The following is an 18,136-nucleotide window of genomic DNA, read 5'->3' as shown; positions in this document are numbered from 1 at the left end:
TGTTAATGGGACTCATCTCAAATCCTAAATAGTTTTTAATACATAGAATTGTACACTGGATTCTGGCACAACATTGATTTTTTTGCTTGTCCTTCAAATATTAATGCCTGTAAAGCTGATATCAATTAAGTCTTATGGTCCCCCAGCAGAAACTTGTATTACTTCCAGACAGACAGACAAAGCAGGATATAGACTGATGGAAAGACCTTGCCAAGGTCATACAGTTAAGTACAGCCCAACACATCCATTCCTGCCTGTATAGTGAGGTCTCAGAGAACTTCCCAAGCAAATAACATGTACTGATGAAACCTAGGATACAAAAGTTCCTATTTCTTTTCACAGCTCCTGATCTTTCAGTGTTTGCTTGCTTGGGAACAGTCAAAAAATCTCACTGAACTGCCTATGCTGCATAATAAAAAGTGCATTAGCTCAAACGTATCCATGTAGATATGTTCACTCCCCCTTGATCCAGCTCTGGTCTGCTGGAAGCTCAAAGGGTGATTCTTCCATCTGTATTTTGCATGTCAGACTAAGAGTCTTCTAGCCATAAAATGAGTACTCTGTATCTGCTGTGCTTTTGTCATAAGAGGGTCACAAGCCTGTACCCTTAAAAATGGGAATGATGTTTTGCCAAATCCAACCCACAAATGATAAGCTGGTTGTTTTACAAGCTGGAATATGAAACTCAGAAGATACCTGTTTCTAACCTTTACTGGATAGGATGACAGTAGACAAAAACCTGAGTACTTTAGACTGAAAAACCAAAGCTGTAGAAAATATGAGGAAAGACGGCGTGGAAGAGGTCCATTTAATGGCTATTAATGCCCTCCTGGCGATTGAAAACACAGCCCTGAGCATCTCATCAGCCCCCTAGCATTTAATGGAGTTCAGCCTGAACCAGTTCATTGGCTAGCACACAGAAGACTGTGATTAAAGTCCTGCATAGGTCAAGTGGTTTTTAATGAGACATATAAACCACAAAACCTCCATGACATACAAGTCTTCTTTCTCTGTTGTAAATGAACTTCTGAGGATGGTAATTTAATTGCAATTACATTACATGCCTCAGAGACATACTTTTATGACCCATAGTATACCTGTTCCTCCACTACATCTTTAATGTTCAGGTTAAAAGCTATTAATACTATGTTCAGCCAGCTAAACATGAAAAAGCACCACACATTTGTGGCCAGAAAGACAGAAGCACATCATCCTCTTTGTGGTCTAGAAAAGCGTTGCAGCATCTGCAACTTCTTGGAAACCACCTGTGCACATGGGCTTCAAAGGGCACGTGAGCATAGCTCAAACGGCACTCGCCTGCCATCTCCGGGGTCCTAGAATGGTGAAGCACTGTTCAGTTTCATATTCCCTGCAGGAAAAAAAAAAAGTGTGCTGCTTAGTCTTACTTTACCCTAAATACCTGTTAGCAGTAGGTCCACCAACATTTTCCACAAGGGAAGAACACAGCGAAAAGAACACTGTAGGCACCTCATGCTATAATGTTTTATTTATTGGCTTGTTTAACCTATTCCCCTGAGCTCTTGTAACTGTACCAGAATCTTAGTAGTGAAAGAAAAAAAGGCAATAGGATTTTAAAAATCCACAATCCTAGGTTTTGTATCAAGTGTCTTGCAAACTGTACTCTCTAACAGTGGGCAATATGCTTTGTAAAATGAAACAACACAACAACCAAGGGAAAGGAAGGGTTTTCAGATGACATTTGAAAATGCATGGCAAAGGAGTGCAATGAGGAAACAACTGAAGAAGAAACAGATCAGTGGCAGAGTAGTTTAAAAGTTTGTTTATATAAGAAAATGTAATAACTCTCTGGAGACACCTTACTGTGGAATAAAAGTGATTTTATTCCAGAATTACGAATTCACTTTTGCAGTGCATTAGTTATTGTGGTACAAAAATGTTTCAACCTCTGCTGGAAGGCCTCTCCCAGACAGCTCATCCTGACAACAGGCCTCTACTATTAATGGTCCATCTCTGCTGCAGGCACGTGTCCCAGCAGAGACCACAGGGAATAAAATGACAAATGAAGTTGCATGAGGCAACTGCAACAAGTATTTTTACTTCTAAACAAAGGGGCAGTTTTTCCCATTCTTGTTTATATGCACGACAATCCATTATATGAATATTCAACAGAGAGGATGGTAAAGCATTGGTATTGGACCTGTGGAGCTGCACTTTCTTCCAGTGACTGAAGCTAGACAAGCATGATTTGTGGTCTGCAAAACGGATGCTGAAATATGAGGAATTCCCACAAAATCTTTTTAAGCATCTTTAGCTTCAACAAGTAGCTTCTATTATACCCAATCTGGGACCACTTTTCACTATTGTTATTTTACTGAAATTTGGCAGTCTGGAGAAATTACAAGAAAAATCAAGGCTAGAATTAACATAATGATTAAATACTTCACTCAGCCTATGGGTCAGACATTAAATCTTCCACTGGCAGACTTTTATATTCTTGACAGTCTCCTCCTACTCCAAAAGGAAAACTTAAAAGATGGAGAGGGGAATACATAATTTTAAGACAGACACCCTGAGCTTCTGATGCAAGTGCAGCACCATTATAGGCATGCCCCATAACCCAGAGAACATATTCAGGTTGAGTCTGAGCAAACCCTGAGTATCACAGCAGTTTTGGGAACAGAATGCCCAGAATTACAAAAGATTCCCTGTGCATTCCACTTTCAAATTTGGCAAAGGCAATCTTGGCCCTACATTTCACACTCATCCAAAATTACTATGTTGCTTTCTGAAATCTAGCCTAATTCTGAGAACCACCAAAGTATACCTTATTTCAGAGAGTTCACCTGCACTTTGGCAGCACCAACAGTAAACTGGCAACATCAAGAATTCAGGGCCAGGACCACATCCTGGCTTCAGTTCTCAGGATTTTAGGTTGCCAAAGTAATCCTTATCCTGCAAAATCCACTACAAACAGCTCAAATCAGCCTGTTCCAGAAGCAGCTTTCTTGAGGGTTATAACACCCTCAAAGACCTTTAGCTGGTCCCTTGCCGTGCGGTCCCAGCAGGCTCAGCTGTCCCAGGCACACACTGTATTCCCCAGCTCACAAGTGGAGGTCAGCCGTACAGGGGCAGGCAAGCAACTTGTCCTGCCCTTCAAAGGAGACAGTTTGCTCTTCTAAAGCTTCCTCTGACTCTGAGCCCAAGCCAGCTGGACAGCAGTTTAAAGACTTGCTCCTTCAGCAGCACCCGGTATCTGGAGACTCCAGCCCAAAACAAATAGAAACATTTAAAATTAAAATAGAAGAAAAAAAAAGAGAAAAGGCGACAAAAGGAGGAAATTGTTCCTCACTGGCCTAAAGAAGAGAACTGTATTCCTCCTTATCACTCCTTTTCATCCTTGAACTGGCTTCTCAGGCTGCTACTGTACAAGATTTTGCTGGATCGGGTCAGCCCACAGGTCCATGCCCAGCCCTGCAGTGCCAGCTCGCAGGAAGAAAGACAGTACAATAACTATAAAACAATGTGGCTACTGGAGGAATTTCTTCCTCATTTCAGATATGCCTTTGCTGAGCTGCCTTGTAACTCTGATCAGGAATGCTTGACAACATTGTCCTCTCCCCCTCTATAAGAAGTCACTGTGGTCTTTAACAGTCACTTTGAAGAACAGTCAGAATTCATCAAAGCCTCTCACTCTGCCCAAATTTGAGAGTAAGACAAAGTTAACAAGCCATCTAACCCCCCCAGAAACCACTGTGAAAAGGGAGTTTTAAAGCCAGACTTGGTTTTAAGGCCAATGCTACCACCCATCCAGCCACAATCAGCAGCAGAATTAATGAGATTTCAGGTACTTTCAGCTCATCCTTCATGCCACAATTCCCTAAACCATGGTATGAAATTAATCCATCCCTCTTTGCTCTTTCCCCATGTTTACTTGTGCTGTTAAGTACCTAGCCACCCAGCATCCCCTTCTCCAGGAACTGAATGTCACACTGTATGCACAATAATAATATGGTTTTGACCACTCAGTGACCCATTTCAGAGGATCTAATGAAAAAAATATAACCACAGCTGAATGAACTGTACTGCTGGGTTGCTTTGATTCTTTTCCCTCACCTCATAACAAGAGGAACCTAATTTCCTGTTTAATATATTTGATGACACAATCAAGAAGAGATGAAGTTGAGGCAACGCCTCCTATCTCACTCTCTTTTTTGTCTCACTCCTTCCCCACAATAACCTGACCCACTCCCTTGGTATGTCATTACTGTATCCCAGGAGTCACCTGCCTGTGCCACAGTAACTTCTAAACTCCCAATCTGAAGTAGCAAAGAGGAACAAAAAACAGTCTTATCTTAAATATCATGAGTGGATTCCTTTCAACCACAGCATCCACAAAATTCAAACTCTGGGCTCCACTTGCATTCTTGCTGGCCAGCTCATTGTCTTCAGAGCTGCAGAAACCTAACACTTGGCTGTGAGTTTCTAACCCCCCTAAAGGAAGAGGCATTTGGATGTGGTCTGCTGGACACTGGTGGTGGTTTGGTGAAGAAGTGGAAAAAAGCTCCCAGCTCTATCCCCTGCCCTTTGCCTCTCCCTCAAAGACCTGAAAGATGACAAAGCAGCCTCGCATTCAATAAGCACAACTGGATTTCTTTTGGCAAAACCTGCAGGACTGTCAGCTCTCCAGCACTGGCAGAAAGGACATCACACCTCTGCCTTCACTCTGCCTGTATCAGGAAAAGCAACTGGGAGCAGAGGAGCAGCACAGAACGTCAGTGTCCAACAAGACACAGAGAACACGTTCAGACAGCTTTTTTTAAAAACAAAACTGTAACAACACTATAGCATCACTATAGCCACAGCACCAGCACACTGAGCACTAACAGAGAAAGACTGTCGTGCTAATGTCTCAGCCCACTACTTCAGGAGCAAGCCAGAACAAACCTTCAGCCTCAGGAGTCACTGCAGGTCCGTCTTTGCAGCTACAAAACTTTTGCAGCTTGAGGGGGAAGTTGTTAGGGTTTTCTTCCCATAAACAGAAACGCAAAGAGAAAGAAGTCAAAGAACCCATTCGGATTTTGCTGCTACAATGACACAGGCTCCTGTATCTCTGGAAATGAGAACAGGATGATGCTTGAATTCTTGCCCTGTAACATAAAAAATCTAGGAATACAGACAAGCAATTTTGGAATAACTTGGAAACGGGCAATGGAAAACTATCCACTGAGTTATTTTTCAGATTTTGCGGCTTGCTTTCACAGTCTTATGTTCGCGCTGAGCTAAAAGCTCAGAGAATAGAGCTTTTCAGAAAACAGAAGCTGTTATCTTTCACCCACTTACATACCATCTGGAGTAGGATAGGAATGAATGGGAGAGGACAAGACACAGGGCTGCCCAAGCACATTCAGATCCTTAAAATCCAGTTCACTGAGACCATCTATAAGGAAGGTGTCCTGACATGTTGCAGAGCCAGAAGATTTGGGAAAAACATCCCAGTGACACAGCTGTATTATGTCCATGGCTTGGGCATCTCATCATGGCAGTCTTTACCTCCACGGAGTTCACACACCATCTCTGCTACAGAGGTGAAGTAGTGAAATTTGGGGTTCTACGGGCCCACTTTCTTTTAACCAATGTGTTTGGGGCCTTAACAAGCGTGAGAACCACCAAAAGCCTTTCTTTTTGCACCACAACCTTTCCCTGCAGCAAGGTAAGATGCAGACAGCCACTATTTCTCCTTTATTTTTTTCCCCACAGGCTTTATGCACTCATCTTGAGTGTTCCAGTTGTCTTCTGGATAGAACTGAAAATTAAGAAACCATCTCAAGGGTTCACTGGGGAACTCCCTTGCAACAGCCACTCCAAAGCAACAGTACTCCAGAGCAGAGACAATGTGTAGCATGGCATGGTATGCAGCCAGCTTGCCTCTCACAGAGGACAACAGAAATCAGGGCAGCTATTCCAGGTAAGAGAGAGAGTAAGGCATGCCCATAATTGATTTCTGCCAAATACTTTCCCCATGACATTCCTACATTGCTCCTTACCAATTACCAACCTCAAATAGTAACAGAAAGTTGATGTGTACAATGAACAGCAGAGATTACAGAGAATAACAGAGAGATTTGTTAACTTACCAGATTTGTCCAACATTGACCAAAGAAAGGTAGAGAATCCACAGGGCAGCCATGAGGACCATGTTTGCACATCCAGTTATCAATACAAAGGCTGAAGTTGCCAAGCCAAGCAGGGAGAGGTAGTCCAAGGTACTGTCCATGTCTGACCAGTCCAAAAACCAGATGATTGTTGGCGCATAGCTCAGAGCATCCAGGTTTATCTTCCCTTTGAAATACTTTTTGACATTCTGCAGGTACAGTTTACAAGGGAGCAGCCCCTTCTCTCCTATTAGCTGCTTGTTTTGATGATATGCCACCAGGAAAGCCACAACTAGAGGAAAACAACGCAGGGAGGGGGGAACAGTATTAGAAACTTTCCAGGCTGAAGTATGTATTTTGAGTTCAGAGTTACAGAAGTGTATCTGTGTCTTGGGCAGAAACTTATTCACATGTCCTAAACTCCACTAAAACACAACACAATCATTTCTATTAACCATGATATAGAAGGCAGAGACAGGAATTCTATAAATACCGTTTCTGCCTTCCCATCAGAAAATGGCACAGAGTATGTTTTGAGCTAATTTTCTCCTTAACAGCTCTAAGGGACATGCCACTTGTTTCAGGCAAACCCAGCAACAGACTTCTGGGGAAAAAATCCCTGTAACTGAGTGACCTGATCCAGTGTAGAACTGGGAGACTCAGCCCAGCTCTGTTAGTCTCTGTATGACCCTAGCTTAGTCACATACACTATTCATCTCCTAATGCAGACGAGGAAAACAGCTTAATTGTACTGCAGAGTATGAGTGAAAGTAATACATTAATTTCAAGACCTCTGGAGGGGATTTCCTCTCTACAACATGTACTTGGAAGGGCAACACTGAGAAAACCTCAGCTCACATATAGATATGAGGGAGCATAGCTGAAGCAGCCAGAACAGAGGACACAACTACCTTCAGCTCTGCAGCACCAAAGACACAGCTGCACTTTCTGACTCCTCCTATTTCAGTTTCACAAAACATTTTGCAGTGTAAATAGGCAAAAGCTCCAGCATGGGCTCTGTTGTTGACGGTGATTTACAACACCTGCTGCTCCTGGTACAAATAACCCAGGGCAGACTGAGAGCAGGTTGTGCCTGCCAGGTTTTGGCTTTAGGGAACAACATATCTCCATTTTTACGTAATGCTGTGCATCTATCCAGTATTGGATAATTTCCTTATATCGAAAACACTTAATATTTTCAAATATTTTTAATGAGACACCTTAAACTTATATACACCATTCGACAAGCATCGAAAAGACACGTTAATTTGTTTGGCAGCATAATGGTTAATAGCTGTACACTGCAAATGCAGAAAAGTTATGCTATGGGTTGACCTTCTGGATCCTCTCACATCCTGGTAGGTTGGAAATACAAAGTCTTAATATCTTCCTGCCCTCTAAATTGCTACTTTTTATGTGTTACTACAGCTCTCCCATTTATAGTGTCTATGCTCTTGCACTGGACAATCTTATAACGGCCAGATGCTTTTTTTAACATAACATAGGAATTTAATTACAGATTATAGACCTAGAATTTTATGTTCTACACAGTAAGTTGGTCAGTTTCTAGGGATTATCTCATATTTTAGGAATCTCCTCCCGTTACCAATTTGCAGTTTGTAACTGCAGTAATCTCTATTTCTCAGGAAAAAAAAATGATGAAGGCCAACATTTCCTGATTAGGTTCCATACATCTTGCTCCCAGCAGCTAAGTTACCCATCTTTCAAACATTATCCAAACACCAGACACGTCACATGTAGCAATACCAGAGGTCTTGCAAAAAGGCTGATTTGTTTTCCCCCTCACTCCTCCTTAGTTAATAATCAAATCTGTTTCCTTCCTTATCTGAATACTGTCATCCTGCAAACAAGAATTTTGGTGTTCAGCTGGTTGGGGTGTCTCACTGGGAACGCTGGTGGAAAGTGTCTATAAAACTATACTCTGAGTTCAGGCCTGGATTCTCATTTCTTTGCCATTTGACTAGCAACTCAAAGTCTGCAGCCCCAGGGAATAAAAAGAAATGCCCTGTTCTCCCCAGACACTCTCAAAGGTCTCCAGTGGCTTCCAGTTAATCCACTTAGCACTTACTTCATCTCTATGCACATGGCACGTATTTTGTTCTCATTTGAAAAACCACTAAAACTCCCAATCCAACGCATATCGGAGGTCACTGGGAGGGTTCCCATTGATTTCAACAGATCCTGAATCACAGCAATAACACAATAAAGTTGGGTGTTTAATTGGTTGCATCTCTTTCTGTCTGTCTTTTATACACAGCAAAGGATTTTACAGACTAATAAAAGACAACACAGAATATTTTACTCAATTATGGACAGGGAGGGACAAGAAAAAAAAAATAATATTTGCAATACTGAGGAATCCATTTTGGACTTCAAATTAAGTGGTCTATATTTTAGGGCTTTCGTATTTTTTCTACCAACACTCGGTTTGGTAAAGCTGTGTAATCAGAAAGCCTAACATGTGAAACTGGCAGAAATATAACACTTCTGAGCCTCAGACAACTTAAGATATTAATTTTGAGTTGTTTTTTAAAAAAAAAGGCCAAGACCAACCCTGCCTTAAAGCTCCATGGTTTGATTTCCCTTGATTAGCACTGCAATTTGCTGTGCAGTTTTCCAAAAGTGCTAATCAAATTCACCTCTAAATGCTACAGAAATTACTGCCCCAACCCATAACTGCTAAGCAGGTTTTTTTCCTTCTAAAAAAAAAAAAGCTAAATTAGACCCCTGCACAATATGCAAGATAAACAAGGAAAGGGTAAATTAGGAAAAACAAACTACACATTTTATGTACAAACTGCTGTAGAGCCTTTTTAAGTTTGAAAGCAGCAAAGGCTGCATTATAGGCTGGCATGAACTGCACATCTAAAGATTGCCCAGCTTGGGCTCCAAAGTGCTTTTCCTCCAGAGCACTAATTTCTCACAGGATGCTGCACTGCTTATATTTTGCATGTTGCCATTTCACAACGAAATCCCATCAGCAATAGTCCTAATTTATGAAGAACTCATCTTACCCAAAACAAATCCTGACCATTCCACTTAAGTTTTGATCCATCACCCTCCCACTCCGTCGTGACCCACATGCAGTGAGCACATTTATCGCTCACATGTGTGCAGCATTTCCTAGACATGCTGCTCAGTCCCAGATACAGCTCCCTCTCCTGGACACTGAGCCACTGCCTCACACCACGCTGTGCTCTCTCTCCACTCATCTCCAGCATCTTTTGGAGCATCTTCAAAGGGCACATCCCTTAGGCAGCACCTGCTTCTCAAGCCCCTCCACCAAACTGTATTTAGACCTGTTCACCCAAGGCATCAGCTAAGTCTTTAAGAGGCTTCAACCCGCAGGCAGCAGTTCCCATGTTACCTGACACAGGCAATAGTTGAAACTAAAGACAGATTCCACAAAGAATTTCAGCAACACAGGAGAGGCACAGATCCAGGGGAAAAAAGGGAAGTTATTCAGCAGTTTGTTATTGCTTCCTTAAATTAACTCTAACACAGATCATGCTGCCTTCTTCAGGAGCCTCTCCTTTGATCTTGGCTTGCAGGGGTGGGGGGGAAGAAGTCCCTTTTGCCCCCAAAGCCTGTGCTTTTCTTCCTCTTTCTTAACCCCTATTCTGAAAGCCCTCTAGCTTCGGCCTTATACTTGGGGATTTTCCACTCTCCATCTTCCCACTCCCTCATGGTCAAACAAGTTTTCTTCCACCTTGAGCCCTGGTTGGCACGCTTGCTGCACTGCTGGGGCATGGGGCAAGGTTAATCACTTCTCTTCATTTTCCTGTAGCTTTTTCCTGGCAAGAGGGTAGCAGAGCAGTTCTATCACATGAAGTAAAATTCACTGGTTAGTAAGTCAGCTGATGCTGGGGGAACCCAACTATGCAACCATCCCATGTGGTCCAAGGCACGGATGGAGTCTACTTGAGCAACAGCACTGCATCCATCTCAGCTGCTCCAAATGCTCTGTAAAGCTGTGTTCTTAGGTGTTTGCAAGCCAGAGATGTTCTGATCTCTGGCAGCAAAGACAGAAGGGTCTTAACCAAAGGGATGCTGAAATGGCAACAGAGAGTTTGAGCAGACAGCCTGTATACCTCCAAGTCTCCAGAGCCAGCACAAAATCCCATCACTTTGTCCATCACCCCTGTAGTTGCTCACTGCCTGGACTTTTTACCAATACTTCCTGGATTTGGGTGTTTTCAGCCCACGCCAGTCTCCTCTGTTCCACCTGAAACACTTTGCCATTCTTCAGACCGTTCACTCCTTTGCAGACTCAAAGCCTCAGCGACTCCCATGCTCCCTCCCACTCAGGAGGCAGACAGAGCCTTTGACAGCTCACATGGGAGCACACTCCTCTACCTGCTGTGAGCTGATCTTTACATAAGTAATACATGTAAATTGTCATCAACTGCTAATAGACCTTCTCTACTTATTCTCACCTCAGAAGGTGCTTTACTGTACTTTTCCATTAACTCTCCCCTCTACCCTTCATCTGCCAGCCTCCTCTCTCCCCTCAAACAGAATGTGTTCCCTGTACAAACCCACATGCTACCAATAAACACAACCCAAGCATGCAACACAAGAGTCACCCAGCTGAAATTATTTGGTCCATCCATATTGCCCTGTCACCTCAGTTCCTCTCCCCTAGTCTAGGCTCAGCCTGTCATGGTAGGAGAATGAGAGAATCCTATTCTTCATGCTCTGTAAAGATTTAAAGATGTGAAATCCAAAACTTTCCGGTCATATGGCTTTCTCTCTCTCCTCATTAAAGGCAGACTTAACTTTTACTTAAAGCTCAAACCACAAGAAGAAATGAACCAAGAGCACTGAGCTTTGCATGAAAACCCAACTACATTTTGCACACACCAAAAAAGTCTGCCTCGAGCCATACATCAAGTGTACCTTTGACCCAACAATACATTCAAAAAAGGCCCTATGCTGGATGCTGGCAAGCTGAAGTTGTACTACTGAAAATAAAAAGGGAAGAACATTCATGGTATTTCCATTATTATCAAATCAAATAAGTTTTCAATTGATAAATTCCCCTGCAAAGTTTTGAAACACAGAAACAAAAACACCGTAGCACTGAGTAAAGGGCAAGGTGAAACCAAGCATCCCCTTTTCATCATGCAATCCTTCAGCCATATGTAAACACAAAACAAAGTAGGCTGTTCTTAACATTTCTTTGTTTTATTGCCATTCACAGAAAAGCTAAAGACTTTGGGGTGTTTGCTCTGGGGGCTTTATAATCACTTACCTCCCCTCTGCCTCTTTGTTTGAAATAAAGTGAAAGCAAATAGCAAAGGTAGGGCTGTGGCACTGCTAAAAAGCTTCCTCATAGGATACAGGTTGTTCAAACCCACACCAGGGGAAGTCCAGCCTGCAGCTGGAGGATGCCCTCAGAAGTTCCCTCTGCTCCAGACCAGCTCTGAGAAAGCAGCAGCCTGGGAGATAGATTTTCTCCTTCTCAGTTCTTGTTATCATTTCCCTTAAACTATCACTGCTTGCAATGAATTTATCTTCCCACAGTGAAAGTGCTTTGTTCAGGACCAAAGGCACTTCTGACATGCTTACAGGGCTCTTTGGTGCAGAGTTAAATGGGAGGCATGAAGCTTGCAAAGAGCACACAGTGCTAACATACTGCCATTGTTGTACAGACTTTGTAACAAGCACCACATTGAAATAAAACCTTTAGGGGAGGAAAAAGCATCGGGAGATGTGCTACAATCCTGATGAGGCAAGCTGAAAGCTACTGGGAAATTTTTAATACAACTAATGGAAGGGAAGAGGGAAAGTAGGGGAGATGGCACAGAGAGAGAGAAAGGATGACACTGGGGAGAGACAGAAACCTACAGGAAGCCAAATCCCCCTGAGAAGGCTTTAGATTTCAGAACTAGTAAGAAGTAGCATGAACTTCCCATACCTCTAGCTCTGGGGAAACAAAATACTGCTATTAAACAATACACAAGGAGAGGGAAGATAAACTGGATTTAAATAAAAGCTTTTCTTTCAAAGCACTCTACAGAGTCTGGCTGAAACTGGGAAGGGTGGTATCTAATTACTTAAATTTCTACATCTGGAATCTGATTATAGTAATCATCCAAAAAGGGTACTTAACAATGACTTAGAGAATGAAGGGAGTGAATAACACATGTTCATTGTCAGGGGCTTTGGGATCAGCTATTTACCTGTAAAAGCACTTCCAACAAGACCTCAAGACTTTCTATATTTACAAAATGTCAATCCCTGCCATAAAGAACAAACACACAATGCAAGACCAGGACAGAAAGCCTTCAAATCTCAAAACAGCACTCCTCCGAGACTCCCTGTTCCATGAATTACTGTATTAGAGACTGTGATTAGCCACTTAGGGAGAGCTTGCAACAGTGGAAATCTGAGACAAATCTCTTTAATTGGTACACCAGTACTGTACAAAGATACCTGTACAGAAACAGAAAGGGGGATATGGGAGCAGAGAACAGGGCACAACTACACAGTTATTCTCTTCCCCAGTGCCCAAGGCTGGATTCTGCGTTACTTTACACTTTTCTCCTTTGCAAGGGTCTGCTCACACTTACTTTGTGAAGTGGAGAAAGAGGTCCCAGATCTGAAAATGCCTCTGAGGGCTATCACTTTTAAGAAATTGGCACCAAATTTGCAAGTGCAAAGCGCTGCTACTACTAAACACAGAATGGCATGCACAGGCACTGCATTGACATCAGCGCTCAGCTGGGAAGACCCCACAAGCACAGGCCTGCTGCAACGAGCAAACCTCACTGAGCACTTTTAGTTTGGATACATTTTCCCCTTCCTTTCCACTCCTGCAAGCAGCAGGTGGTTTTGGTCACTGACCTCCACAGATCATAAGATTCTTTCCCACCTTCCCACCTCTAGCCTGTCTCTCAGACAAACAGCTGCTTTGCCAGGGACTTCCCAGGCTCTGGCTCCTTCTGGAAAGCCCCTTCAAAAAAAAAGGAGAGCTGTTATAACCAAAGGGGGTGGGGGAGAAGGGAGGGCACACAGAAGGACACTTCACACCTGCCTTGCTCTGCCAGGCTGCCTTGCAGGTGGAGATACAAAGAGAAAGCATCTCCCCAGTTTATATCAGGCAATAAAACAGCCTCTCGAGAGCGGAGCTGGAGGCAGGAAGGAGGTGACAAGCTCCCAGGTGATGCTTAATGATTCTGCCCCTCACCTCGGCATCACTGTACAGCGTAGATCATCCATATTCTCAACATTCTCTCCATCCTAACCACAGTCTTTCATTCTTCCACCCCTCCCTTTCTCCCTCAGCTGACATAGCTGCAGTAATAGGGAGGAGCTACAGTCATCAGGAGGTGACCACTTCCCTGATGCTTTAACACAAGGTGTCTCCCTGAAGGATTTGTTGCTTAGCACAGCAGGAACAAAAGGGTTAAATTTTAAAGGGTGAAATGAAAGAAGAGGGAAAAGCATCCCAGAACTGAGGAATGTCAAACTGTCACAAAGGCATCAACCATTTCCTCAACAAGTCTAAGACTTGGAGTGTGCAGAATCGCCACTTCTGTGTAAAAAAAAACCCAAACCTGTCAAAGAGTAAATGGTTCCATCTTCAGAAGAGAGCTTGGAAGAGCAGCTTGGCACAGAGGCTTTAAATTGTTTTCTACTGTTTCTAAACCCAGGCTCTCAGAAGAGACCAAAAGGCAACCCACCTTCCCTGGAGAGCATCCCATCCCATCCCATCCCATCCCATCCCATCCCATCCCATCCCATCCCATCCCAACAGCCGTGTCACAGTTTTGCAGCCTTTGACAGGGAAATCTGTCTGTTCACAATCTCTCCATCTCAGACACGTCAGTTATTTTCCACCCCCCTAACACTTTGGTTATAACGTTAGCAGCATCACCCTTCTGCTTGGATCACAGACGGAGCCCCAACCCTGCTTCAAGTGACAACTCAAGTCAGAATTTGACCTGTCTCAAATCTGGCCTAGGTTTCTGGCTTTGGGTCGTTTGGCTATTACTTAACCAAAACAAACAGTGGAAATCACTGTTACCTGATTGCAATCAAGCAGAAGTTGCATAACAGGCAGGTAAACTTTTGCCTTCTTGCACCTCTTCCATTGTAAAGGACAGAACCATCCTCCTGCCCTGTTGCTTTCAGCCCTGATATCCAAACCCCTTCCTCTGAGACTATTTCTCTCAAAAAGGCTTCCTCACTCTGAAGAAACATTCCAGGGTCTCCTCCCCCTCATGTGACTCACAGGTGTTCTCATTACTCTCTGCTATTTGGAAAAGTGCCAAATCCACTTCTCCCTATTTTCTGTCATCCTGCTTTCACCTGCCAGCCTGCAATCTCAGCTTCATCCTCTGGCTTACACATCCTCACTCTCTCCCTGCAGCCTATAGACTTCAATTGTGTCCACACTGTAACTCACCTGACCCCAAATCAGATACTTGCTCCTCACTTCTTGCTGCTCTCATCAGCCCAAATCAAGTCTCCCACTCACCAGAAGGTCCCATATGTCTGACTCGCTCTTTGCATTACTCTGCCTCATCCCCCTCCAGCCACTGCCTGCTCCCTTCCCATCAAACACACCACCACCCTTTGGGACAGCATTTGGTCCTGGATGTGGCATATTTATAACCCCAAATCCACAATCGGAAAGCAGTGGCCTCCACCGAACACATAGCACAGAACACTAATCAGCTTCTCATAAGGAAACTGCAAACTGAGCTACGGGAAACTCAGCAGTCTGGATTTACACACAGGGGAATATCGGAATCGCTTTCATTTTGACTGAAAGAGTCATAACCCCGCATTTCACCAAGAGCTGAAACCAAACTAGAAACAGAGCACGTGTCAAAACCATACAAAACTACAACTTCTGCATGGTTTTGATGCAAAATAATCCAAGCAGGCTGGCAGCCTACAAATCCTAACGATTTTGTGGACAAATCTGGGGCAAGTTTAGAATTTGTAACATAGTGTGTTACATGTCAGTTCGGGTTTCACTGTGAATATTTTTTAAGTGGAACACTAGTGGGCTTCAAGTACGGCTCTCAGCATCACTTGCCAAAGCAGAAGCCAAACAAGCACAGCCGAGGCTGGAAATCAGTTTCACCATTAACCATTTTAAGGTCAATTCCAGGTCCTGACTGGTAGTGCTGGCACTCAAAGATCTCATCTCTCTCCCTCCCTATATAAGATGCTAAAAACCTGATTCTGTGTAAGAAAAGGATTTCCTCTCTTGCACAGTTAGCTCACAGCACCTACCTTGAAAAAAATGGACAAGTAAGGCTGGCACATACCAGCTTTGTGGTACCAACATCACAGAATGACCTGGGTTGGAAGGGACCTCTAGAGATCATGCAGTCCAACTCCCTGCTAAAGCAGGTTCACCTCCATTGGGGTGCACAGGAACTCATCCAGGTGGGTTCGGAAACCTCCAGCCTGCGCCAGGGCTCCCTCATCCTCACAGCAAAGAAGTATCACCTCATGTTCAAATGGAACTTCCTGTGTTCCAACTTGGAGTCCATTACCTGCTGTCCTATCCCATCTGTCAGCCACAGAGTCCCTGATCAACAGCATAGCCAGAGTTAGAAGCAAAAGGCTCTTCCCATTTCACATCTCAGTTGTCCCCTCCATCTTTGTGTGGGCAAATACATCTCTCTAACACCTCAAATTGAGCAGTATTTTGGTGAAACGCAGGCAGGGGTCCTGAGTGCAACTGCTGCATCTCTGCCATACCAAGACAAGGCCTGGACCCAGAGGCTGGGGCAAAGCACCATCCTGCTAACAGATATTCACCAACGAGTAGGTAAGACGTTCATGGGCCTCCTCTCTCTGCCACGGCAGGACTAAGACCCGCTGCACCCGCAACAGACTCCATGGGAAGGCGAGCACTCGAGGGCTCATCCCTGCCCCACCTGAAGCTTTGCATCGGGAAAGGTCGTGAGGGATGGGACAACCCCAGGGCGTCACAGGGTTGTGCGCGTCAACGAGCCCGACCGCCTTCAGCAGCGGGCCGGGTCCCCACCCGCTCCCCGGGCAGCGGAAAGAGGCGCAGAGCAGCGCCCAGACACTCACAGTAAAGCAGGGCTATGGATCGCAGCAGCACGATGCGGGTCAGCCAGAAGGTGCCCGGCGGCAGCCTGGCCTCGCTGCCCGCCGGCCGCGCCACAGCCCCTTCAGCCCGCTCCGGAGCCTCAGCAGCGCCGCCCGGCCACCTCCGCCTCAGCGCCGCGCTGGGCGCCGCCATGTCCGAGCCCGCAGCGAGCATGCGTGCGGCCGGCCCGCCCCCCGCCGCGCCGGGCCCTCGGGGAGCGGTCCTGCGGCTGCTGGGAGACCCGGCGGCGTTGGCGGTGTCTGTACAGCGGGGCCGCGACGGGATTTCTGTGGAAAAGGGCGCTCGTACCCAAGGAACGACCTTTGAGAATCGGCGAAAAAGTGCAGCATTTAAAAAAAAAACCAAACTAAAACCACAAACGGAATGAGTTGGCTCCAAAACCCATCGCCCACCTACTGCCTGAGGAGGCCAGGCCTCTCCGCTGGCACGGGCAGGCTCTGGCCACAGCCTCTTCCCTTCCTGCCGCCGCACCACGGCCCATTCCCCTGGACTGAAATTCCTAAGGATTTCACCATTTGCCACTTCTGAAGCCACCGTTATTTCTATTACATATCATGTATAGCCATCAAGCATTTGACACCACGTCGAGTTTCAGGAATACTGGGGGTTTTAGCGAAACCATTTGAATAAAGTGGCCTCCGCAGTCATCGATGAGCTTAGACGTGCGTGGTGTATCCTGCTACGTAAGTAAATACTGCCCCGCTAAACCATTCAACAGTCTCTGAGAAAGTATCTGTTATCAGGTGTAACATTATTCAACGGGTTTCAGACTGTAAAGACGTGCCTTCTAAATGCTCCTTTTGTCTTTCCTGTTTCCCATCACTGCTGCTTGCATTGTTCTCCTTAGAAAAAAAACCCTACATAATAGTGCATTGTATAGGGAAAGAAAAATAAGCTATTTGTTAAAGGCTTCTGGTATACTGCAGTTTTTGCTCTCCCTTTGGGTTAGCCACGAGGTTTGGCTAGATGAATTTAAATAGATGTCAGCTAACGGTTTCCTTTGCAGGGTCTTTACGAAACTTTTACAGCAAATTCCACATTAAATGGAAATGTCTGTAAAACAAACTGGGTAATTGAGGAAATTACTGAGGAAAAGCAGAGGATTTAGGCTAAAGATTTAGCACACACACAAAAAAAGGAATGACTGAAGCTGGGAACACTGAAGTGGGTTGGTTTTCATTGCTGATGATCACTCTGAGATCTGCCAGATGTGCAGGTTGGGACAGTAGCAGGGGTGAACATCAAACTCAGCTGGCCTGAACTCAGGGGACATTGTGCGTCAACAGCAACTTTCAGCAACGTGAGCTGCAAAGTTTTAAGCCTACTAAATGACAGAAAACTGTTGTTACTCTTAAAGGACCGATCCAGCTCTCAAAACAGGCAGTAGAAGCATTTCATTTAGCTTTACTGGAAGACAGTTCAAGCTATAAAGGAAAACATGCAATGAAACAATGGATTAGAACACCAAGTGATCTCCCCTCTGTTCTGAGTTCCTGATGATACGCAGCTTTGTGTGGGCCATCACCTGTGGCCGGTTTTCTGCTCACTTACCTATTTACTGTCAGCTTTTATTTTCATGTTGTGATTTTTCCTCACATTCTCTCTTTTCAAAGTAAGGGCTCGGAAAAGAAAACTATGTAAAAACAAAGCAAGTAACGCAAACAAGGTATTTAAGAGCAAGGCTTTGAGCCTTAAAGTCTCAAAGGGAAAGTGATTCATAAATGTCAGGCCAGCAGGCAGGCGCTGAGGCATCATTGATGCTGATCTTCATTCAACAAAACGCACGCCGCAACGTCCCCCCGCCCAACCCTATTTTGCTGTGTTCCAAACAGCTGCAAAAGTGACAGAGAAACAAGCATTTACTGTCACAGCACCC

The 18,136-nt window shown here is 44.6% G+C and overlaps 1 protein-coding gene across 2 annotated transcripts in view; it reads right to left on the bottom strand.

Annotated features, from left to right (window-relative positions):
• Window positions 1-16,413, bottom strand: part of LMF1 (lipase maturation factor 1) — a 205,993-nt gene extending 189,580 nt beyond the window's left edge. Inside the window, exons 1-2 of one of the 2 annotated variants that reach the window (XM_061992553.1) lie at window positions 16,221-16,413; window positions 6,117-6,426 (exon numbers count right to left, since the gene is read on the bottom strand). In XM_061992553.1, the coding sequence (XP_061848537.1) occupies window positions 6,117-6,426; window positions 16,221-16,413 (503 nt within the window). Of the gene's footprint in view, window positions 1-6,116; window positions 6,427-16,220 lie in introns of those variants that run through there. The other variant, XM_061992552.1, reaches the window with a different exon arrangement.
• Between the last annotated feature and the right edge of the window lie 1,723 nt (window positions 16,414-18,136).

Source organism: Colius striatus, chromosome 3 (genome assembly GCF_028858725.1).
Source record: "Colius striatus isolate bColStr4 chromosome 3, bColStr4.1.hap1, whole genome shotgun sequence".
NCBI lineage: Eukaryota > Metazoa > Chordata > Aves > Coliiformes > Coliidae > Colius > Colius striatus.
The sequence above is the reverse complement of the archived record's forward strand: the minus strand, read 5'-3'. Positions and strand labels throughout refer to the sequence as shown.